Raw genomic sequence first — 19,907 nt, 5'->3', positions numbered from 1 at the left:
TTGTACTCTGCAAACATGCTCTGTACTGGGCCTTAGATTCAACCTGGGTTTAGTTCCGATACCCAAACGGACTTAGACTTGGTATCTGTTTAGGTCCTGGCTTTCGTTCATGTTGAGGAAATACCAGAGCAATCAACTTTGTCCGGTGTGACCGGAGAAATTCGCACGCAAACCGTTAGGTAACACAAATAATGATATTGACACTAGTAAATAAGCAGTGCTTACGCATTAGTCAGATGTTTTAACCCTATAAACTAATGACTAATGTTTCAAGTTTTAAAGTCACATGCACAAGTACAGTGAAATGCCTTTCGTGCAAGCCCTAACCCCAACAATGCAGTATTCAATATCAATGTAATACTAAAAATAAAAAATGGAGGAGGGTACCACTAGTTAATAACACGAAGTGAATGTGGATGTGAGTTGAGTGATTATAGTGAATGTGGATGTGAAAGTTGTGAGTGTGGATAGTATTAAGCTAATTGAAATGTGGATAATATGTACTGAGTGAATGTGTGGAAGTGTGTGTTATTCTATATGTATGCAGAAAGAGAGTCTATAGAGACCATAGCATTTATGACTATATAAACTATTGATAGTATGGATGCTGAGGGTCTACAGATACTATGGATGCTATAGGGACTGTGATGCTCAGGGACTATAGATGCTGTAGAGACTATGGGGACTGTAGAGGAACCGTGGCAGTGATACATATGACTGAAGAAAGATGGAGCTAGTCTTAGAGATTACCGAGTGTGTTTGGGAATAGTATTAAGTGAATGTGGATGTGAGAGTTGTGTAAGTGTGGAAAGGTTGTGTTGAGCTGATTGAAATTTGGATAAGAGTTTGAAATTGAGAATAATAAGAGATATTATTACTATTAAGTGCTGAGTGAATGAGAGCTGTCAGGGGACTGGCTCCAGTGTGAAAGTGGTAATATGGGAGATTGCCGAGTACGTGTTTGAATGGATACCCCAACTTGTTCTGTGAGCAGAGTTTTTCGATCCATAACGTTATCTACGGTTATTATATATGTATAAGAAGTAGCGGCAAGCTAGTCTTAGGAGAAGGCTAGAGTGAGGCCAGAGAGGCCTCACTGACAATTGTCTGTAGGCATTTATAAGGAGGTGTCTACATGGTCAGAGATCCACTGAAACCATTGAAGTTACATATGGTTAATAACTATGAAGTGTCTACATGTGTCTGCAGCCACTACTCATGTGTGTAACGATAGTCTACATGGTCTGAGAACCACTGATAATAGCACAAGGTGTTATTGTAGGCATTTAGAGTCGTTGATGCACATGAGTGGTATGGATGTATGTAGGTATTTATGATCTGTAACGTTACATAGGGAATCTGTGTATGTGAGAGATATGAAAGGGGAAAGTACTATTCCCGAATATTCTGTTAAATAGAACTAGTGTAAATATCTAAACCCATGTATGAATAGAACACTAGTCCAAAGGAGAAATTGGCAAAGAAAAGTATACTGGGCTAGTAGAGATTTGATAGTAACAATGGAGAAAAATAATAAGAATTATATACAACTTGCACACCCAAACGTAGATGTACGTAAGTGGTGTACAAAATAGAGAAATTAATAGTATAATGGGTTACTAGATTTGATAAAGTAACAAATGTATGAAAGTATAATTGGTTACTTGAGTTTAACTTGCTAGGTAGAGACGTATTATGGATAGAGCACGCCATCTACAGCGCATTACATGTTCATCTTAAAATAAACATTTAATAAGTGTGAAGTCCTAGTTGAGGGAAACAGATATGGAGGTTAGTGAAAGTAAGAAAGTGAATGGTAATATGTGGCTTTCAGATAGCACTCTAATAATGCAATATCGTAGTAATTTGAAGAGTAAATGTTTCAAGATAAGGTCACATGACGAGCAGATGGATTGTGCATTGGGACTGATATTAAATTAGAGGCCACCATCTGGTGTTTGGGTTAGAGATAAGTTTCCTGTGGAACAAGATAGCAGCCAGTACTAAATGAACTCAAACAGGCTGTAAGGGACACAGTGGGGAAATTTGGACCAGAGGTATGAATAAAACACATTTTTGACAAGTTCAATTATTATTACTCAATTGTATAGTTTGGGTAGCACAAATGATTTAGTTAAGGTAATGTCATCTAAAACAATAATATGTTTCCATTGCGTGGAACTGTGACCAGAATTGAAGAAGATTCAAGTAAAATGTTTTTAGTAACAAATATTCAGCTGCTAAGCCAGCACCAACTCTTTGAAGGTCCTAGCAGATTTGTTAAACAACAGGTTTCATATTTTGACTAGTTTATGTCCCAGGGACAGTTAGGACAGAATTGTATGTCAATGCAACAGGTCAAAAAGACTAAGATTACAAGAGATGGGATGGGCTCTAGGATTGTTTACTTTAGGTGCCTATTCAGCTTTACGGGACACTTTATCATCTGATGTGTCCGAAGAATAATTCTGTAAACACATGCTTTTATCAAGACTTCCTGCCTAAGATGCAGTAAACACGATTAACGATTAAGAATTTTTAGGACTGATTAAAATCTAACAGTGAAAACTAAGTACGTTTATTTTCTTTGTTCCAGGACATTTTTACATGTTTACCAATGATTCTGTATCTCTCCCTTTGAAATGCTTTCTGAGGCAGGTGCCTTGGGAGTTAGTATAAAAGGTACCTGAATCCGGCTGTTAAAGCAGCCCCAAATGAAGTAAGACCTGGCCATTGTTTGTTTTTACCTGTTTTTGAATATTTGTTAGTGGTGTTATTCTCTTGATAAAGAAATGTAAAACCCAATGTAAACCTGATACACAAAATGTTTTAAATAATTGAAATATCTTGAAGTAATGTCTGAGGTACAGGGAAAGAAACACTCACTTCAACTCTATTGGGTATGTGGGACGTGACCGTCCCACCTGCGGGACACTATTCAACAGCCAGTGAAATAGCAGGGCGCCAAATTCAAAACAACCAAAATCTCATAATTCAAATTTCTCACACATACAAGTATTATACACCATTTTATAGATAAGACTCTCGTTAATCCAACCACATTGTCCGATTTCAAAAAGGCTATACGGCGAAAGCAAAACAGATTATGTTAGAACACCACCTAAACAAGAAAAGCCACACAGCCATTTTCCAAGTAAGAAGAGGCGTCACAAAAACCAGAAATACAGCTAAAATTAAGCACTAACCTTTGATGATTTTCATCAGATGGCACTCATAGGACTTCATGTTACACAATACATGTATGTTTTGCTCGATAAAGTTCATATTTATATCCAAAAACCCTATTTTACATTGGCCCGTAATGTTCAGAAATGTTTTTCCTTCAAAAACTTCCGGTGAATGAGCACATCAATTTATAGAAATACTCATCATAAAATGTTGATAAAATATTAAAACTGTTATTCAACAAATTATAGATAAATGCAACCGCTGTGACAGATTTCAAAAAAGCTTCACGGGGAAAGCACACTTTGCAATAATCTGAGTACGGCGCTCAGAAAACAACAGCAGGCAATACAGATACCCGCCATTTTGGAGTCATCTAAAATCATAAATAGCATTATAAATATTCACTGACCTTTGATGATCTTCATCAGAATGCATTCCCAGGAATCTTAGGTCCACAATAAATGTTGTTTTGTTCGATAAAGTCCAAAATGTATGTCCAAATACCTCGTTGTTTGCGCGTTCAGTTAGCTACTCCAAATGTAGGAAGCGCGCAGAAAATTTCACGACGAAAAGTAAAAAAAGGTTCTATTTACGTTCGTAGAAACATGTCAAACGATGTACAGCATCAATCTTTAGGGCCTTTTTAACATAACACTTCGATAATATTCCAACTGGACGATTCCAATGTCTTGAAAAACGAATGTAATGGAACACAGCTACCTCTCACGTGAACACGCGCCAATGAACTTATGTCCTTTCTTGAGTCAACAACTTACAACTTCCTTTGTTCGCTCTCTGTTCACCATAGAAGCCTCAAACAACTTTCTAAAGACTGTTGACATCTAGTGGAAGCCTTAGGAAGTGCAAAATGAACCCTAAGTCACTGCGTGTTAGATAGGCAATCACTTGAAAAAAACTACAGCCTCAGATTTCCCACTTCCTGGTTGGATTTTTCTCAGGTTTTTGCCTGCCATATGAGTTCTGTTATACTCACAGACATTATTCAAACAGTTTTAGAAACTTCAGAGTGTTTTCTATCCAAATCTAATAATATGCATATCCTACATTCTGGGTCTGGGTAGCAGGCAGTTTACTACGGGCACACTTTTCATCCGGACGTCAAAATACTGCCCCCTACACTAGAGAAGTTAATGGGGTTGAATGACCTCTGTTCTGACTTTCTGGTGAGGCCTGATCACCCTCATTAGAAAGACTAGAGACATTGGTTGAGATTTAAATGGGCTACGTAAACACTAGAGAATTAGGAAGAGGTTTATAATTTATCAACATTCCTGTGTGTGATTCAGAACACAAGAAGGAGAGAGAGAGAGAGAGAGAGCTGCCCCTGAATGAGGGACACCTTTCTCTAGTCTATTTGACCATTAACTTATGGGATACAATTATTTCCTTGTGGAGTTATCAAGAGTTGTAATTATAATTTTATTTATATTTAACAGACAGTGTTGTCATTTTTTTTGGGATGCATGAATCATGATGTGAGTCATGTGTCCAAAGGGGAATTACCAGTCCCCTGGGGACCTTTGGTAAATGTGAATAAAATCAATTTGCACATGACTGCCTGTAAAATGAAAAAAAGAAAATAATATGTTGGTAATGGTTGACAGTTACTCCAAATGAATTGAACTTTTCCCCGCCTCCAGTTTTATACGAAGAAGTGCATTTCTGTTGTTGTGTTTGTTTTTGTCTTGCTTCAATACAAATCTCACCAGATTGGGCCTGCTAGATGGTCGGGATTTCTCTCTAAGGATTAGCACTCAGATCGCTTGACCCTGTAACTCTGTGGTGAGATCGCCAAGATGATAGGGGAGTATAAGCAAATTTGGGGGGGGAAATAGAATAAGAATTTGCACATCCTCATCTGCACATATATCACTCCAGTATAAATTGCTAAATTGTAATTACTTTGCCACTATTGGCCTATTTAATGCCTTACCTCCTTACTTCATCTGCACACATTGTATACACATTTTCTATTGTGTTATTGACTGTACATTTGTCCCATGTGTAACTCTGTTGTTTTTGTCGCACTGCTTTGCTTTATCTTGGCCAGGTCGCAGTTGTAAATGAGAACTTGTTCTCAACTGGCCTACCTGGTTAAATAAAGGTGAAATAAAAATAGAAAAAAAAGAATATTGGTAGTAGTAATAATTTGTCATACAGTGAATAATTTGCCAGGATTTCCGGAATCAGATATGCCCTAAACTAAACGATTGTTCTGGCCTGTCCTCTCTCAAGGTTATGGTGAAGGGGACCACAGATGGTATCTAGATGCATAGAAGGTATACTTCGGCCGAGAACAGAGTGAATATCACCCCCACTAACCGGCTGAAGTAATGGCGACAATGGCGTTTACTATGGTCCTTCACCATCTGAGTCCGAGCCAGCAACCTGTACACAGCATCCAGTCGAAACTATCAACTGCCTTTTCTCTCATGCCTTTTCTCAGGAGTGCAACATGTGTCCATGTGGAGTGAGCATGGAGAGATCCCGTCCAAACTTCTCTCATGCTGCTGGAGTACTGGTAGGAAAATGGACAAGACATAATGGACTGGAAAGAACAGTGGCGGCTCAGGTCAGAGAAATCGGGACATGATCATGGGCCATCCATTTTGAACATGTGCCATTGGGAGGACAAACTGAAACGCCAGAAGAATGAGTGCCAAGAGGGGGTAGTCAACCGTGCCCGTAATTAATTGAGGGTTATCCTAAATTGTTTATTTGGGGTATCAGGTTGATTGTGGAGGTCTGCACACAGCAAATGTATAGTACTTTAGACTAGAAATGCATTGAGATAATCTGTCATTACCACAAATGAAGGCAGTGATGAAAAAAGTTAATGCTAGAAATATAAGATGAATATACTGTGTCAATGTAAATTCTGCCTGTATAGGTGTGTGCTAAATTGAGGGTCTTCAAATGTGAGTGAGAGAACCAACGTGAAGCATAATTTTAAATTTGTGCTGGATAATTTATCAATAATTCTAATTATGATTTGGAAAGGCTTCTAGAGATGCCCAGAAAATGTGATGAGAGCCACTAGATTGTAGCTTGGGCTAATCTCATTCGTATCAAGGTTGGTGTGAATCTGTTATTTTTTTTAACCTTTATTTAACTAGGCAAGTCAGTTAAGAACAAATTCTTATTTTCAATGACGGCCTAGGAACAGTGGGTTAACTGCCTTGTTCAGGGGCACAACAACAGATTTGTACCCTGTCAGCTCGGGGATTCGAACTTGCAACCTTTCGGTTACTAGCCCAACACTCTAACCACTAGGCTACCCTGCCGCCCCTAACCACTAGGCTACCCTGCCGTTATAACACGTGTGCTCTCTCGTCCCTGTGAAATTCAATATGCCTGTGCCCTAGACCAAATTCTGGAGATCTCTAGAAACGTAGATGCTAAAATAATTGTGTAAATTGGCCCTGCAAAACAGAGGCTATGTAAAGGGGGCACTTGGTATGTAAAGGGGGCACTTGTGCAATCATTGGCAATGAATGTTGTACTTTTGTCCCAGATCACTCTTCTAATATGACTGATCTCTCCGAATACATTGCCACTGTTGCTAAGAATAATTCCCCACAGAGTGGACACCTGCAACTTGGTTGGAATCCCTGTTTGGAAGTTGGGGATCCCAAATTACCAAATGGGCTGCAGCTTACATTTTTTTTCTTAGTTTGCCTAATTGTGTTATTTAACATGCTGTGCATGTGTGTGTGTATTTTATACAAATTCACTCCCGTTAATAGAAGTATAACCTTTATTATGATGATAATATTACCATACTAATTAGATTGTATAACCCAGAATGAAGGGTTTTAAATGAAGTGTCTGGTTTTGTGTGTGGATTTCCCTTACTTTAACAGAAGTATAGTACCTTTTGATAAAAGCTATAATCTAATGCTTACCTTAAAATATAATGATAATCATCTGGTAAGAGAGAATGTGATGGAACATTTTATGTTTATGCTTTTCTAATAACCAATTTCTGTGTTCATGCTAGTGACTGATTGAACGAATCCTCAACATCAGTATCTACAAATCAACAATTTGGCAGTTCTCCCCGAGAACTGCCAAATTTCACATTTCAAATTTCACATTTCAAAGTCTCAGCCTAGAGAGAAGAGAGAAGAAGCCTCATGAGGTATTGTTCGGTCACATGAATGAAGCAAACAATGATTAATTAATTATGAATGATGAATAAGCTAAATCATGCAAATATAACTTGTCTGCAGTATATAAGAGAACTAACAGGACTGTCCCGGAAGAGCTCCTGATCAACATGTGTACTTGATGCATTGAGTTGGTTGGAACCTCTCCAGCGCTGATAATAAACAATGATTCATTTAAGATTGACTTTGGGTGACCCTGTGTAGAATTTCCACAACAGAGGCATTACAGAAAGTACTTTTACTGGATTAAACTATGGAAACTCCATACATAACATTGTTTTATGCAAGAACTACTAGCATATTAATCAAATGTGCTTCAATAACAGTATTTATTTTGAATGAGGATGGGAATTAAGAATATATAGCCTACTTTTTAATCACAGTCAGAACTAACACTGACATATGAGGTTTGCCACAAATGCACTGGCTGGCTAGGCTACCTAAACCTTTTCATTCCAAATTATTGACTGAAATTAACCTATCAACATTGTGATGACATATAAGGTGTGAATAACTTTTTAATTACAGGTGCATACTAGATGATGCACCCTGCATAAAGCAAGCTGAGCCCTATTTGTTCTATGGTCCAATTGCAGTTGGTCTCTGTGTGTGTGTGTGTGTGTCCCAGAATCAGCCTGAACAAGAATTTTTCACTGCACCAGAGTACAGAGAGGAATGAAATACACCTTCACTCTACATTTTCAGAGTTTACACCTTCACATTTCAAATTAATTCCATGTTTGCTTCATGCATTATATCATCCTGTCAAATAAAGTGAATGTTGTATATGCACTCTGTTTTGTTTTTACAGTAGTAAATGTTGTACATGCACTCGCTTTTACAGTAGTAAATGTTGTACATGCTCTGTTTTATCTTTACAGTAGTAATTGTTACATTAGACATTCTAGGCTGACTTGATGAAAGAGGAATAATCTCTCTTTTGGTTTTGTTGGTCATACTTGCTGTAGTCTGATTTTTGTAATCTATTAATGTTTGGGTAGTTCATGTTCCTGCAAAATTAGGAGGCAGGGAGGAAACTTGCCACAACTGAACATGGGTAGTACAGTAGTAGTTAGCTAGATAGTAGGGCAATGATGTGAATCTTACATGCATTCTATGTAAACCGAGGACATCCAAAAAGGAAAATGAAAAACTTTAGTGGGGTAAGGAAATGTTCAGCCTATAATTAGTTAAATTTGAAATAAAACATACATTTGATTAGCTGGCCGATTTCGAGTTGATAGCCAGCAAACTAAAGTTATTAGCTGTCTGGGTTTCTATAGGCTGAACAATGCTAGCTAACGTTAGTTGCTGCTTGCTAGCCACAAGATCGTAACGTTTAACCTGTTGGGGTGTAGGGGGCAGTATTTTCACGGCCGGATGAAAAACGTACCCAATTTAAACAGGTTACTACTCTGGCCCAGAAACTAGAATATGCATATCATTAGTAGATTTGGATAGAAAACACTGAAGTTTCTAAAACTGTTTGAATGGTGTCTGAGTATAACAGAACTCATAAGGCAGGCAAAAACCTGAGAAAAATTCAACCAGGAAGTGGAGGATCTGAGAATTGTAGTTCTTTCTTTTCCCTTTCGAAACTACAGTATCTGTGGGGTTACGTTGCATTTCCTAAGGCTTCCTATTGGCTGTCAAAAGCCTTCAGAAAGTTGTTTCAGCATTCTCCTGTCACTGGGCAGAGTATAGGAGCTCAGTTACTGAATGGACTGCCTGGCAACAAAGGGGTTGGATATGCAGGGTCCCGCGAGCGCGCTGTTCCTTCTTTTTCTCCTTGAATGAATATGCTATTGTCCGGCTGGAATATTATCGCAATTTTAAGTTAAAACTACCATAAAGATTGATTTTAAACAGCGTTTGACATGCTTCTAAGTACGGTAATGGAACATTTTGACTTTCTCTGGTACCGTGCTCACGCATTATGCCTTTGGATAGTGCTCTGAACGCACAAAGAAAATGGAGGTATTTGGACATAAATATGGATGATTTCGAACAAAAACAACATTTCTTGTGGAAGTAGCAGTCCTGGGAGTGCATTCTGACAAAGATCAGCAAAGGTAAGAGAATATTTCTAATACTAGTTCTGAGTTTAGGTTGCCCCGAACTTGGCGGGTGTCTGTATAGCTCGCCGTGATGGCTGAGCTATGTACTCAGAATATTGAAAAATGTGCTTTCTCCAAAAAGCTATTTTAAAATCTGACACAGCGGTTGCATCCAGGAGTAGTCCATCTATAATTCTTTAAATAATTGTTATATATTTTGTCAACGTTTATGATGACTATTTTTGTAAATTGATGTGCACATTCACCGAAGGTTTTGGTGGGAATACATTTTCTGAACATGACGTGCCAATGTAAAATGCTGTTTTTGGATATAAATATGAACTTTATCGAACAAAACATACATGTATTGTGTAACAATGTCCTAGGAGTGTCATCTGATGAAGATCGTCAAAAGGTTAGTCCTTCATTTAGCTGTGTTTTGGGTTTTATTGACATGTCCTTGCTTGGAAAATGACTGTGATTATTTTTGTCTATGTACTCTCCTAACATAATCTAATGTTTTGCTTTCGCTGTAAAGCCTTTTTGAAATCGGACAATGTGGTTACATAAAGGAGAAGTGTATTTTTAAAATGGTGTAAAATAGTTGTATGTTTGAGAAAGTTGAATTATGACATTTTGTTGTTTTTGAATTTGCCACCCTGATATTTCACTGGCTGTGTCCCGTAGCGTCCCACGTAGCCCATAGAAGTTAACAAGTTGTAGTTCTCTAATATGTCACTTGTTTTAGTATAGAAGGGTTTTTATAACGTTTGGAAAATGTGTGTGATGATTTATGCACCCTATTCATCATGTTAGCGGCAAACGATATCCAAACTCCGAAGGTTTGCGCTAGCTACAGAATGTTTTTGCTTTCCCGGAAAGGTTGGCTGAAAGCTGAAGGGCGGTCCAATGTAAAACAACGATCATGATTCATTCAATTTGAAATGTGGATATTCAACCAGCGTATGGTGCCGCCTTGAAGTCTGAGGGCACAACCCTTTCATTATTGATGCTTCATGCCTACACATCAAAGCAGCCATTCCAGACTCTGGAAGACACAGAGCTGATGTCAGCCAGACTACGTTTATAGAAAGCTAAAGAGAGACCATTTACTTGGTGAAAGCCCAGTTGTAGAGAGATTAAACGAGCCTTTATCAGGTGAAAGCCCAGGTAAAGAGAAGTAAAAAGAGCCTTTATCAGGTGAAAGCCCAGGTAAAGAGAAGTAAAAAGAGCCTTTACCTGGTGAAAGCCCAGGTAGTCCTGGATGGTGGAGGATGCATAAAAGATTGTGCCACCAGCCGTGACAACCAGAACAAAGCCATTCAACACCTGAGAGGAGAGTGGAATAGAACTGAATTAGTATATCTTTATACACTGAACAAAAATATAAACGCAACATGTAAAGTGATGATCCTATGTTTCATGAGCTGAAATAAAATCATCCGTGTTAGTGAGCATTTCTCCTGTACCAAGATAATCCGTCCACCTGACAAGTGTGGCATATCAAGAAGCCGATTAAACAGCATGATCATTACCCAGGTGCACCTTCTGCTGGGGACAATAAAAGTCCACTTTAAAAAGGTGCAGTTTTGTCACACAACACAATGCCACAGATGTCTCAAGTTGAGGGAGCGTTGTAATTGGCATGCTGACTGCAGGAATGTCCACTTGAGCTGTTGCCAGATAAATTAATGTTAATTTCATTACCATAAACTGCCTCCGTCATTTTAGAGAATTTGGCAGTATGTTCAAGTGGGTGGGACTATGCCCTCCCAGGCCTACACCCCTGTCCAGTCATGTGAAATCCATAGATTAGTGCCTAATTTATTTATTTCAATTTACTGATTTCCTTATATGAACTGTAATGCAGTAAAATCTTTGAAATTGCTGCATTTATATTTTTGTTTAGTATAAATGTTTCCACACATCTAGACTACATGTGGTCATATGAAGTAGGCCTACAACTGTAAAGAGCAAACTTAAAACCAAAGAGCAAAATGTCAAAGGAACTGAAAGGCCTATAGAGTTTTGTCTGTGTCCCAAATGGCACCCTATTCCCTATGTAGTGCAATACTTTTGGTCAAAAAGTATGACTCAATAATCCATGCTTTCTGGGAATGTTCTAAAGTTATGGGCAGAGTTAGAATGTTGGCTGTCAGAAGAATTACAATGTAAATGTACTTTTAATCCATCTGTCTGCATATTTCAAACATGGCATATGAGGGTGGGTTCTCTCACTGCACCCTCGTCATTCATCTTGAAAAAAACATGCTTAAAAGCTGGAAATCAACCAATCCTCTGTTGTTACCACAATGGAAAAGTAAAATTCTTTATTATCTAAAATGTTGAAAGTGTGTGGGCGACTCAGAAACAAAATGGTGCAGTTTGAGGCCATGTGGCGGAGAGTGATGCGGGCGCTTGAGATGGGGGTGTGTGGGTCTGTCTCGGCCAGTGTGATATAGTCGATGTTTGTGTGATGTTGTCGTTTGTATTTGTATGTTTTGTATTGTTTGAAAAAATAAAATCAACATTTAAAAAAAAATGTTTTAAGGAATAGGGTGCTTTTGGTCAAAAGGAGTGCACTATACAGGGAATAGCGTTCCATTTGGGAAGCAGATATTGTGTTTTTATCAACCCTATTTCATGTAGAGTCAGTTCAAGGATCAGACACGCAACAGTATATGATTAACTCTGTCATTATTTGGACAGGAAAAGCTAACATGCCACATGGCCATGCATGGTGTGGTTCAACTGCAGTTCATCTCAACTTAAACCAATAACTTTCCAATGTAAAAATAAAACATTTAAAAAGGGGCTAGTGGATGTCCCTATTCACAAAGCGTCTCACAGTCGGCGTGCTGATCTAGAATCAGGTCCGTCCTGTTAATGTAATCTTATTCATTAAGATCTAAAAAAGGACAAACTGATCCTAGATCAGCACTCCTACTCTGAGACGACAAAAATATGTGCTGCTTTTAATATCGGTTTGTCCTTTGTTGTGTTTTATTGGGGTATGTACTGGCTGGTGCAATCAAATGTACCCTGTGTGGGATTAATAAAGTATTTACCTTATCACGAATACAGGCCCTGGAGTGCAATGGTAACAGACAGGGTGGCTACTGAACGGACCCCACTAACCTGTAGTAACAGACAGGGTGGCTACTGAACAGACCCCACTAACCTGTAGTAACAGACAGGGTGGCTACTGAACAGACCCCACTAACCTGTAGTAACAGACAGGGTGGCTACTGAACAGACCCCACTAACCTGTAGTAACAGACAGGGTGGCTACTGAACAGACCCCACTAACCTGTAGTAACAGACAGGGTGGCTACTGAACAGACCCCACTAACCTGTAGTAAGATCTCTCCCTCTGGAACGTGAAGTTCTTGCTTCTTCAGAACATTACTCTCTGGGCGCTGGGAGGCTGTGGATTGTAGGGTCACTGCAACACAATACAATAAGATCAAGATCAAGATTGCTGTACCATAGAGGATTTCCACCACACACTGAAGGACTGCAGAGGAACCAGTTACAGTGCATCACTACAGACAGAGACCCATTCACAATAATGTGAGATAGCACCATTAGCGGTGTACACATTAGTCCTATTTTATTCCTGTGGAAGAGAATTTGATGGGCATTTTAAATCAACCAAAAACAATGTCATTCTATTTGTGTGTACTGTGGTAGCCATATAGGCTAGTCAATGGCAAATCATCATCAGATAGATTGTGCAGTGTGATGCCTTATGATTCAGTGTGATTAAGAGAACAGACCCTAACAGTGCTGGTCAGGCCCTATAGCCTAGCTACAGTAGGAGAGTTGTGTCAGTAGAACGTGGATAGGGAACTCAAAGTCCTCAGGGGCCAGAGTGGTGTCACACTTTCTCCCCGTCCATAGTAAACACAGCTGATTAAACTCATTACATTTTAAACTTATGATCGTGATTAGCTGATTATTGGAGTCAGGTGTGTTAGCTGAGGCTGGAGTAAACGTGTGACACCAATCAGGCCCCCGAGGACTGGAGTTGCCCATTCCTCTCTCAGGTAGTCCCATCACCGCAGTAGGATAACTCAGGAAGTCTGCAACCACAATTATTTTCCCCCCTTTATTCATACAGGTAAGTCATTTAAGAATGTATTCTTATTTACAATGACGACCTGTCCACAATCTTGATTGTATTCTCATACGATGGCCAAAATAATCCCTCTCCACCTCTGGTTCAAATCAACCTACTCCCATCCCCTTATCTGAGCCCAGTCAATGCTTCTCACTCATCTAAACAAGTCAAAGTTTAGTTGTTGGCTCATACTACAGACTATCAAACACTCAGCACCCCAAATGGCATCCTATTCCCTATATAGTGAACTACTTTTGACCAGAGCCCATGCCCTTGGCAAAGGTAGTGCACTAAACAGGGAATAGAGTGTCATTTGGGATGCAGAAGACCACTGTTTTATAACCCTCCTCAGGAGTCTGTGGAGTCAAGAGTTCAACAAGTCTGTGCTAATATAGATTACTCAAGCAAACACCCCCCCTCTTCCCTCCCATTGGGAGTCTAGGAACTCTGCCGATGACACAAAGCACCGCAGCAGCACCGCAGCAGCACCACAACATAAAGGCCAGAAATCCTGGCTGCTAGCAGATCTCAGAGGAAACTAAAATAAGAGTAGAACATTTTATTCTGCTGGCTTTTTCCTCATGCAGGTCGAGCTAATTTAATTGTTGAGTCACTCAAAATATAAAGGGCTCCCCAAGGGAAGATCTTGCAAAAATTAAGGCTAAATGTTTATGTCTCAGACAGCTAGCCTACAAGTTCTAAGCAATACAATAAAATCAGTCTAAATTTTTCAGCTTCCTTGCTTTATTTTGTCGTTGTGCAAATGTTGGATTGAATGCACAATTTAAAACACTTGCCCCCCCCCCATCCCTGATACCTGTCTAAATATTGGACTATAAATTGTACTTTCCTGTATTATACTTATAAAAAAATGTATTCTATTCTACTGAGCCATTTACTTTGTTCGTATTCTTACCCTTGATTATGTCTTCTTGTCAAGAAGGACCATTTTAGGGTTGGGCAGTATCGAGATATTCATATGGTCATACAGTCCTTCTCGCATACAGGGATACAGTGAGGGAAAAAAGTATTTGATCCCCTGCTGATTTTGTACGTTTGCCCACTGACAAAGAAATGATCAGTCTATCATTTTAATGGTAAGTTAATTTAAACAGTGAGAGACAGAATAACAAAAAAATCCAGAAAAACGCATGTCAAAAATGTTATAAAATTATTAGCATTTTAATGAGGGAAATAAGTATTTGACCCCTCTGCAAAATATGACTTAATACTTGGTGGCAAAACCCTTGTTGGCAATCAGAGGTCAGACGTTTCTTGTAGTTGGCCACCAGGTTTGCACACATCTCAGGAGGGATCTTCTCCAAGTCATTAAGGTTTCGAGGCTGACGTTTGGCAACTCGAACATTCAGCTCCCTCCACAGATTTTCTATGGGATTAAGGTCTGGAGACTGGCTAGGCCACTCCAGGACCTTAATGTGCTTCTTCTTGAGCCACTCCTTTGTTGCCTTGGCTGTGTGTTTTGGGTCATTGTCATGCTGGAATACCCATCCATGACCCATTTTCAATGCCCTGGCTGAGGGAAGGAGGTTCTCACCCAAGATTTGACGGTACATTGCCCCGTCCATCGTCCCTTTGATGCGGTGAAGTTGTCCTGTCCCCTTAGCAGAAAAACAGCAGACAGCACTCTGACTGATGTGTAGCTACTGTTCTCCATCATTCTATCAGCAGACAGCACTCTGACTGATGTGGAGCTACTGTTCTCCATCATTCTACCAGCAGACAGCGCTCTGACTGATGTGGAGCTACTGTTCTCCATCATTCTATCAGCAGACAGCGCTCTGATGTGGAGCTACTGTTCTCCATCATTCTATCAGCAGACAGCACTCTGACTGATGTGTAGCTACTGTTCTCCATCATTCTATCAGCAGACAGCACTCTGACTGATGTGGAGCTACTGTTCTCCATCATTCTACCAGCAGACAGCGCTCTGACTGATGTGGAGCTACTGTTCTCCATCATTCTATCAGCAGACAGCGCTCTGATGTGGAGCTACTGTTCTCCATCATTCTATCAGCAGACAGCACTCTGACTGATGTGTAGCTACTGTTCTCCATCATTCTATCAGCAGACAGCACTCTGACTGATGTGGAGCTACTGTTCTCCATCATTCTACCAGCAGACAGCGCTCTGACTGATGTGGAGCTACTGTTCTCCATCATTCTATCAGCAGACAGCACTCTGACTGATGTGGAGCTACTGTTCTCCATCATTCTATCAGCAGACAGAGCTCTGACTGATGTGGAGCTACTGTTCTCCATCATTCTATCAGCAGACAGCGCTCTGACTGATGTGGAGCTACTGTTCATCATTCTATCAGCAGACAGCGCTCTGACTGATGTGGAGCTACTGTTCTCCATCATTCTATCAGTAGACAGCGCTCTGACTGATGTGGAGCTACTGTTCTCCATCATTCTATCAGCAGACAGCTCTCTGACTGATGTGGAGCTACTGTTCTCCATCATTCTATCAGCAGACAGCACTCTGACTGATGTGGAGCTACTTTTCACCAGTACTTTTCTCAGTGTAGCCAGCCATTTTTCACCATTAAAATGCAAGATTAACTTTAAACAAAACATTAGGAAATTTAGCTGATAAACATTAGAAATATGAATGCTATGCATAGTTTTCACCAAAAATACCTTGCTTTTTCATTGTAAGCTCATGTACTTGGTTGCACTTCTGCTGCCATCAGATGAAAATTAATCTATTTTCTGCCAAATGTGTTGCACTAATGTATTTCCTATGAAGGAAAGCTATAGTTGCACATCCCTGATCACTCTATTGAAGCAAAAAAACACTTGACTTTCAATATAAAACGCAACTTCTGTCAATACACAGCTGGACTCGCGTTCTCCCGTTGTGCTATTTCCAAACAAACACGTGACTGGCTCAACTGTTCTGGGGAACTACGGTAAGCTTCATAATGTACAATAATGTGACAGGTAAAATGAAGAACGGAATCTGCTTCATCTCCTAAGGTATTGCACAAGTTGACTGCAGGTATTTAATAAAAAACAGTTGCTACAAATATTAAAATGTATTGAAACACTTCAAAATAAATAGTTGAAGCTGTATTGGCGGTATTGAAAAACCATCCCGTGGCTATTTCCAAAAACCCCGTATACCGCACCTAAAGACTCTCAGACCATGGGAAACAAGATTCTCTGGTCTGATGAAACCAAGATCTCTGGCCTGAATGCCAAGCGTCACGTCTGGAGGAAACCTGGCACCATCCCTACGGTGAAGCATGGTGGCAGCATCATGCTGTGGGGATGTTTTTTAGTGGCAGGGACTGGGAGACTAGTCAGAATTGAGGTAAAGATGAATGGAGCAAAGTATAGAGAGAGCCTTGATGAAAACCTGCTCCAAAGCGCTCAGGACCTCAGACTAGGGCGAAGCTTCACCTTCAACAGGACATCGACCCTAAGCACACAGCCAAGACAACGCAGGAGTGGCTTCGGGACAAGTCTCTGAATGTCCTTGAGTGGCACAGCCAGAGTCCGGACTTGAACACGATCAAACATCTCTGGAAAGACTTGAAAATAGCTGTGCAGCGACGCTACCCATCCAACCTGACAGAGCTTGAGAGAATCTACAGAGAAGAATGGGTGAAACTCCCCAAATATCGGTGTGCCAATCTTGTAGTGTCATACCCAAGAAGACTAGAGGCTATAATGGATGCCGAAGTTTCTTCAACAAAGTACAAAGTAAAAGGTCTGAATAATTATGTAAATGTGATATTTCAGTTTGTTTTTAACAGCCTAATGCGGGTCCAAACAGCCGAGTGCGGGTCCAAACAGCCGAGTGCGGGTCCCGAGGATGTATACTAGGACCGGGACGATACCAGTATCGCAATACTCGTTAGTATCGTGGCAAGGAAACAAAACATAAAGCAGATTTAACTTTTAGGAAAACAGCCTTAATGTTGGAAACAAACATCATCATGTTGTCATCCAGAGTCACATGTATTTATTTTCCAAGCTATAGCCACAATACTTTACATACAGCTGGTTTTAAAAGGACCAAAGAGTTTGCGTCGAGTTTTCATTTTTTGCCATGGAAAAAATATTGCAATACTGGTATCGTCACAGCCCTACTTTCTTAAGAGTCCAAACAGCCTAGTCTGCATCCCAAACAGCACCTTTTACCCTATATAGTTCACAACTTTTGACCCGAATAGGGTGCCATTTGAGATGCAAACATAATTGCAAGGGGGAGGATGTGGTCACAGGTTTCCCTTGGCAGATCCCTCAAAACCCTTTTCAATAACAGATGTGGTTAATGCTAGAAAACGATCTATTGTTGCAGCACTGCTAAGGCTTCCGCTAAGACAGATCACAAGATTACACATTTATATGTTACTTTCCACAGGATTTCACACACCCTGATGGCATCCTGTTATTTCCGAGAGAGTCCTCCCTTTCTTGAGAGAGAGAGCGACGAGCGAGAGAGAGCGAGAGATCTAGCCACTGCCTCCCAGACACCTCAGTAGTTGATAGTGACTGATATAGTTGATCAGGGGGGCGGCAGGTAGCCTAGTGGTTAGAGCGTTGGGCCAGTTGCTAGATCGAATCCCTGAGCTGACAAGTTAAAAATATGTCGTTCTGCCCCTGAAAAAGGAAGTTAACTCACTGTTCCTAGGCCGTCATTGTAAATAAGAATTTGTTCTTAACTGACTTGCCAAGTTAAATAAAGGTTAAAAAATAATAATAATCAGACAGTAGTCAGATCCATAGCGATAATATCTTAACATCACCCAACCCTAAATATGGACAATAGGGTGTGTTATGATCATGCCTTACCATTGAAAAAGCTCTTGGCACGCAGGTAGCTGACACAAAGTCTGAGGATGGTCAGTTTGTCCAGCTTGGAGATGACATCCTGGGGGTAAGGAAGCAGACTGGCCAGCCTGTCCAACTCCCCATTCAGGCGTTCCCGGTGCCTCTTCGAAGGGTTTGATTTGGCTCCTTCTGGAGGTGGCTTCACACTACGAGGAAGAGAATGTCTGCCATCAATGTCTCATATGATGATATTCCTCAGTCTTGTTATGTAGCCTAAATGGTAGATACTGTATGTTTACGAAAGTGTGAATGAATGCAACTCATGGAGTCCACAGAAAGAAATATCATAAAGTATCATTGTCCAAGGTTGAAACATGCTTCTTTCTGTACCTCATTTAGACCTCATACAAATCAGACTAGGGAGTCTGTCAGTCGACCCTATTCCATGAATATAATAACAGTACTACAATTGAACTGTCACTCACAAGGCATCCTAATTCTGTACACCGATGTGGCATACTAAACATGCACTAGACTAGTAGTGACATAACTTTGTCTTCAACCCCTAACTAGCTGGCTATGCTGTTGTAGCGGCGATCAGTTATCCAACGTGACTGTACCTTCTCTGGGGCTTTTTCCTCTTGCGACCTGCATACATGTTGGTGCTATTTATTCCCAATGTGTACTATGGAATGCCAAGCGCACTAGAAAGACAGCTAGCTAGCTGACGGGACAGGGTACGTAGTCAGAACCCTGCTTCTGCTAGGCTAGCTAAATAACACTTATCATGTTAGCTAGCTGACAATCAAACCAAAACATGGTCCATTACTCAGTAAGATGCATTTTAAAGCATGCTACAAAACGATATAGCCTGTTAAATGCACACCTGCATTATTAAGCGAAAAGCAAGAAATGTTTGCTACATATATTAACAACCTAATTTAGCTAGAGAAAGTGGACAAGTTCGAAGAAGAGAAAGATTATCAATTGCCAACACTGAGCCGTCAATGGATCGTGCCGTGCGAGCTTCCTTGCCAAACGCGGATGGACCATAAATCAAATCGGAATATATTCGCCGAACATTAGCCACGCGAGCATTTCATGGCTACAACAAACGTCATGCAAACTGCAGAAATGGGATATTTGTGGTCATTTCTTTCACACCCCCTTCAGCTCCGCCCACCGGGTACGCACACGCTTATCCCAGCCAATCGCAAAGTGACTACCATTGCGTTGTTTACACCCTTCAAAGGTCTGGGTCTAGACGAGATGGATGGGACGCTATAAAAACCAGTTGAAAGTTCATTACTGTAGTTACTGCAATTGTAGAACACATGAATAATTCAAGTTCATTTAATATAATGTATTATATGAGGTCCCGTGTGGGTCAATTGGTAGAGCATGGCGTTTGCAACGCCAGGGTTGTGGGTTCGAGTCACACTACTGTAAATGTATTTACATAAGAGCGTCTGCTAAATTATGTAAATGTATTTATCCTTATATCAACTCTTAGATTTTTAAAACAGCCTTCTGTATTTTTGGGTCA

At 40.2% G+C, this 19,907-nt stretch overlaps 1 protein-coding gene and 1 long non-coding RNA gene across 2 annotated transcripts in view; one reads left to right on the top strand and one right to left on the bottom strand.

Moving 5' to 3' along the window:
• LOC115182396 (aryl hydrocarbon receptor) overlaps positions 1-19,684 on the bottom strand; it is a 35,664-nt gene extending 15,980 nt beyond the window's left edge. The window contains exons 1-4 of the mRNA XM_029744020.1: positions 18,982-19,684; positions 18,383-18,567; positions 12,790-12,881; positions 10,676-10,765 (exon numbers count right to left, since the gene is read on the bottom strand). Of these exons, the coding sequence (XP_029599880.1) occupies positions 10,676-10,765; positions 12,790-12,881; positions 18,383-18,567; positions 18,982-19,019 (405 nt within the window). The 5' untranslated portion in view covers positions 19,020-19,684. The remainder of the gene's footprint in view (positions 1-10,675; positions 10,766-12,789; positions 12,882-18,382; positions 18,568-18,981) is intronic.
• LOC115182397 (uncharacterized) lies at positions 1,522-8,171 on the top strand. The gene is made up of 5 exons (XR_003873733.1): positions 1,522-2,057; positions 2,659-2,719; positions 4,920-4,992; positions 5,261-5,314; positions 5,446-8,171. It is a non-coding gene; the product is annotated as an uncharacterized LOC115182397 (long non-coding RNA).
• Positions 19,685-19,907: the final 223 nt, after the last annotated feature.

The sequence above is a fragment of the Salmo trutta genome, unplaced genomic scaffold (genome assembly GCF_901001165.1).
Source record: "Salmo trutta unplaced genomic scaffold, fSalTru1.1, whole genome shotgun sequence".
NCBI classification, from domain to species: domain Eukaryota; kingdom Metazoa; phylum Chordata; class Actinopteri; order Salmoniformes; family Salmonidae; genus Salmo; species Salmo trutta.
The sequence above is the reverse complement of the archived record's forward strand: the minus strand, read 5'-3'. Positions and strand labels throughout refer to the sequence as shown.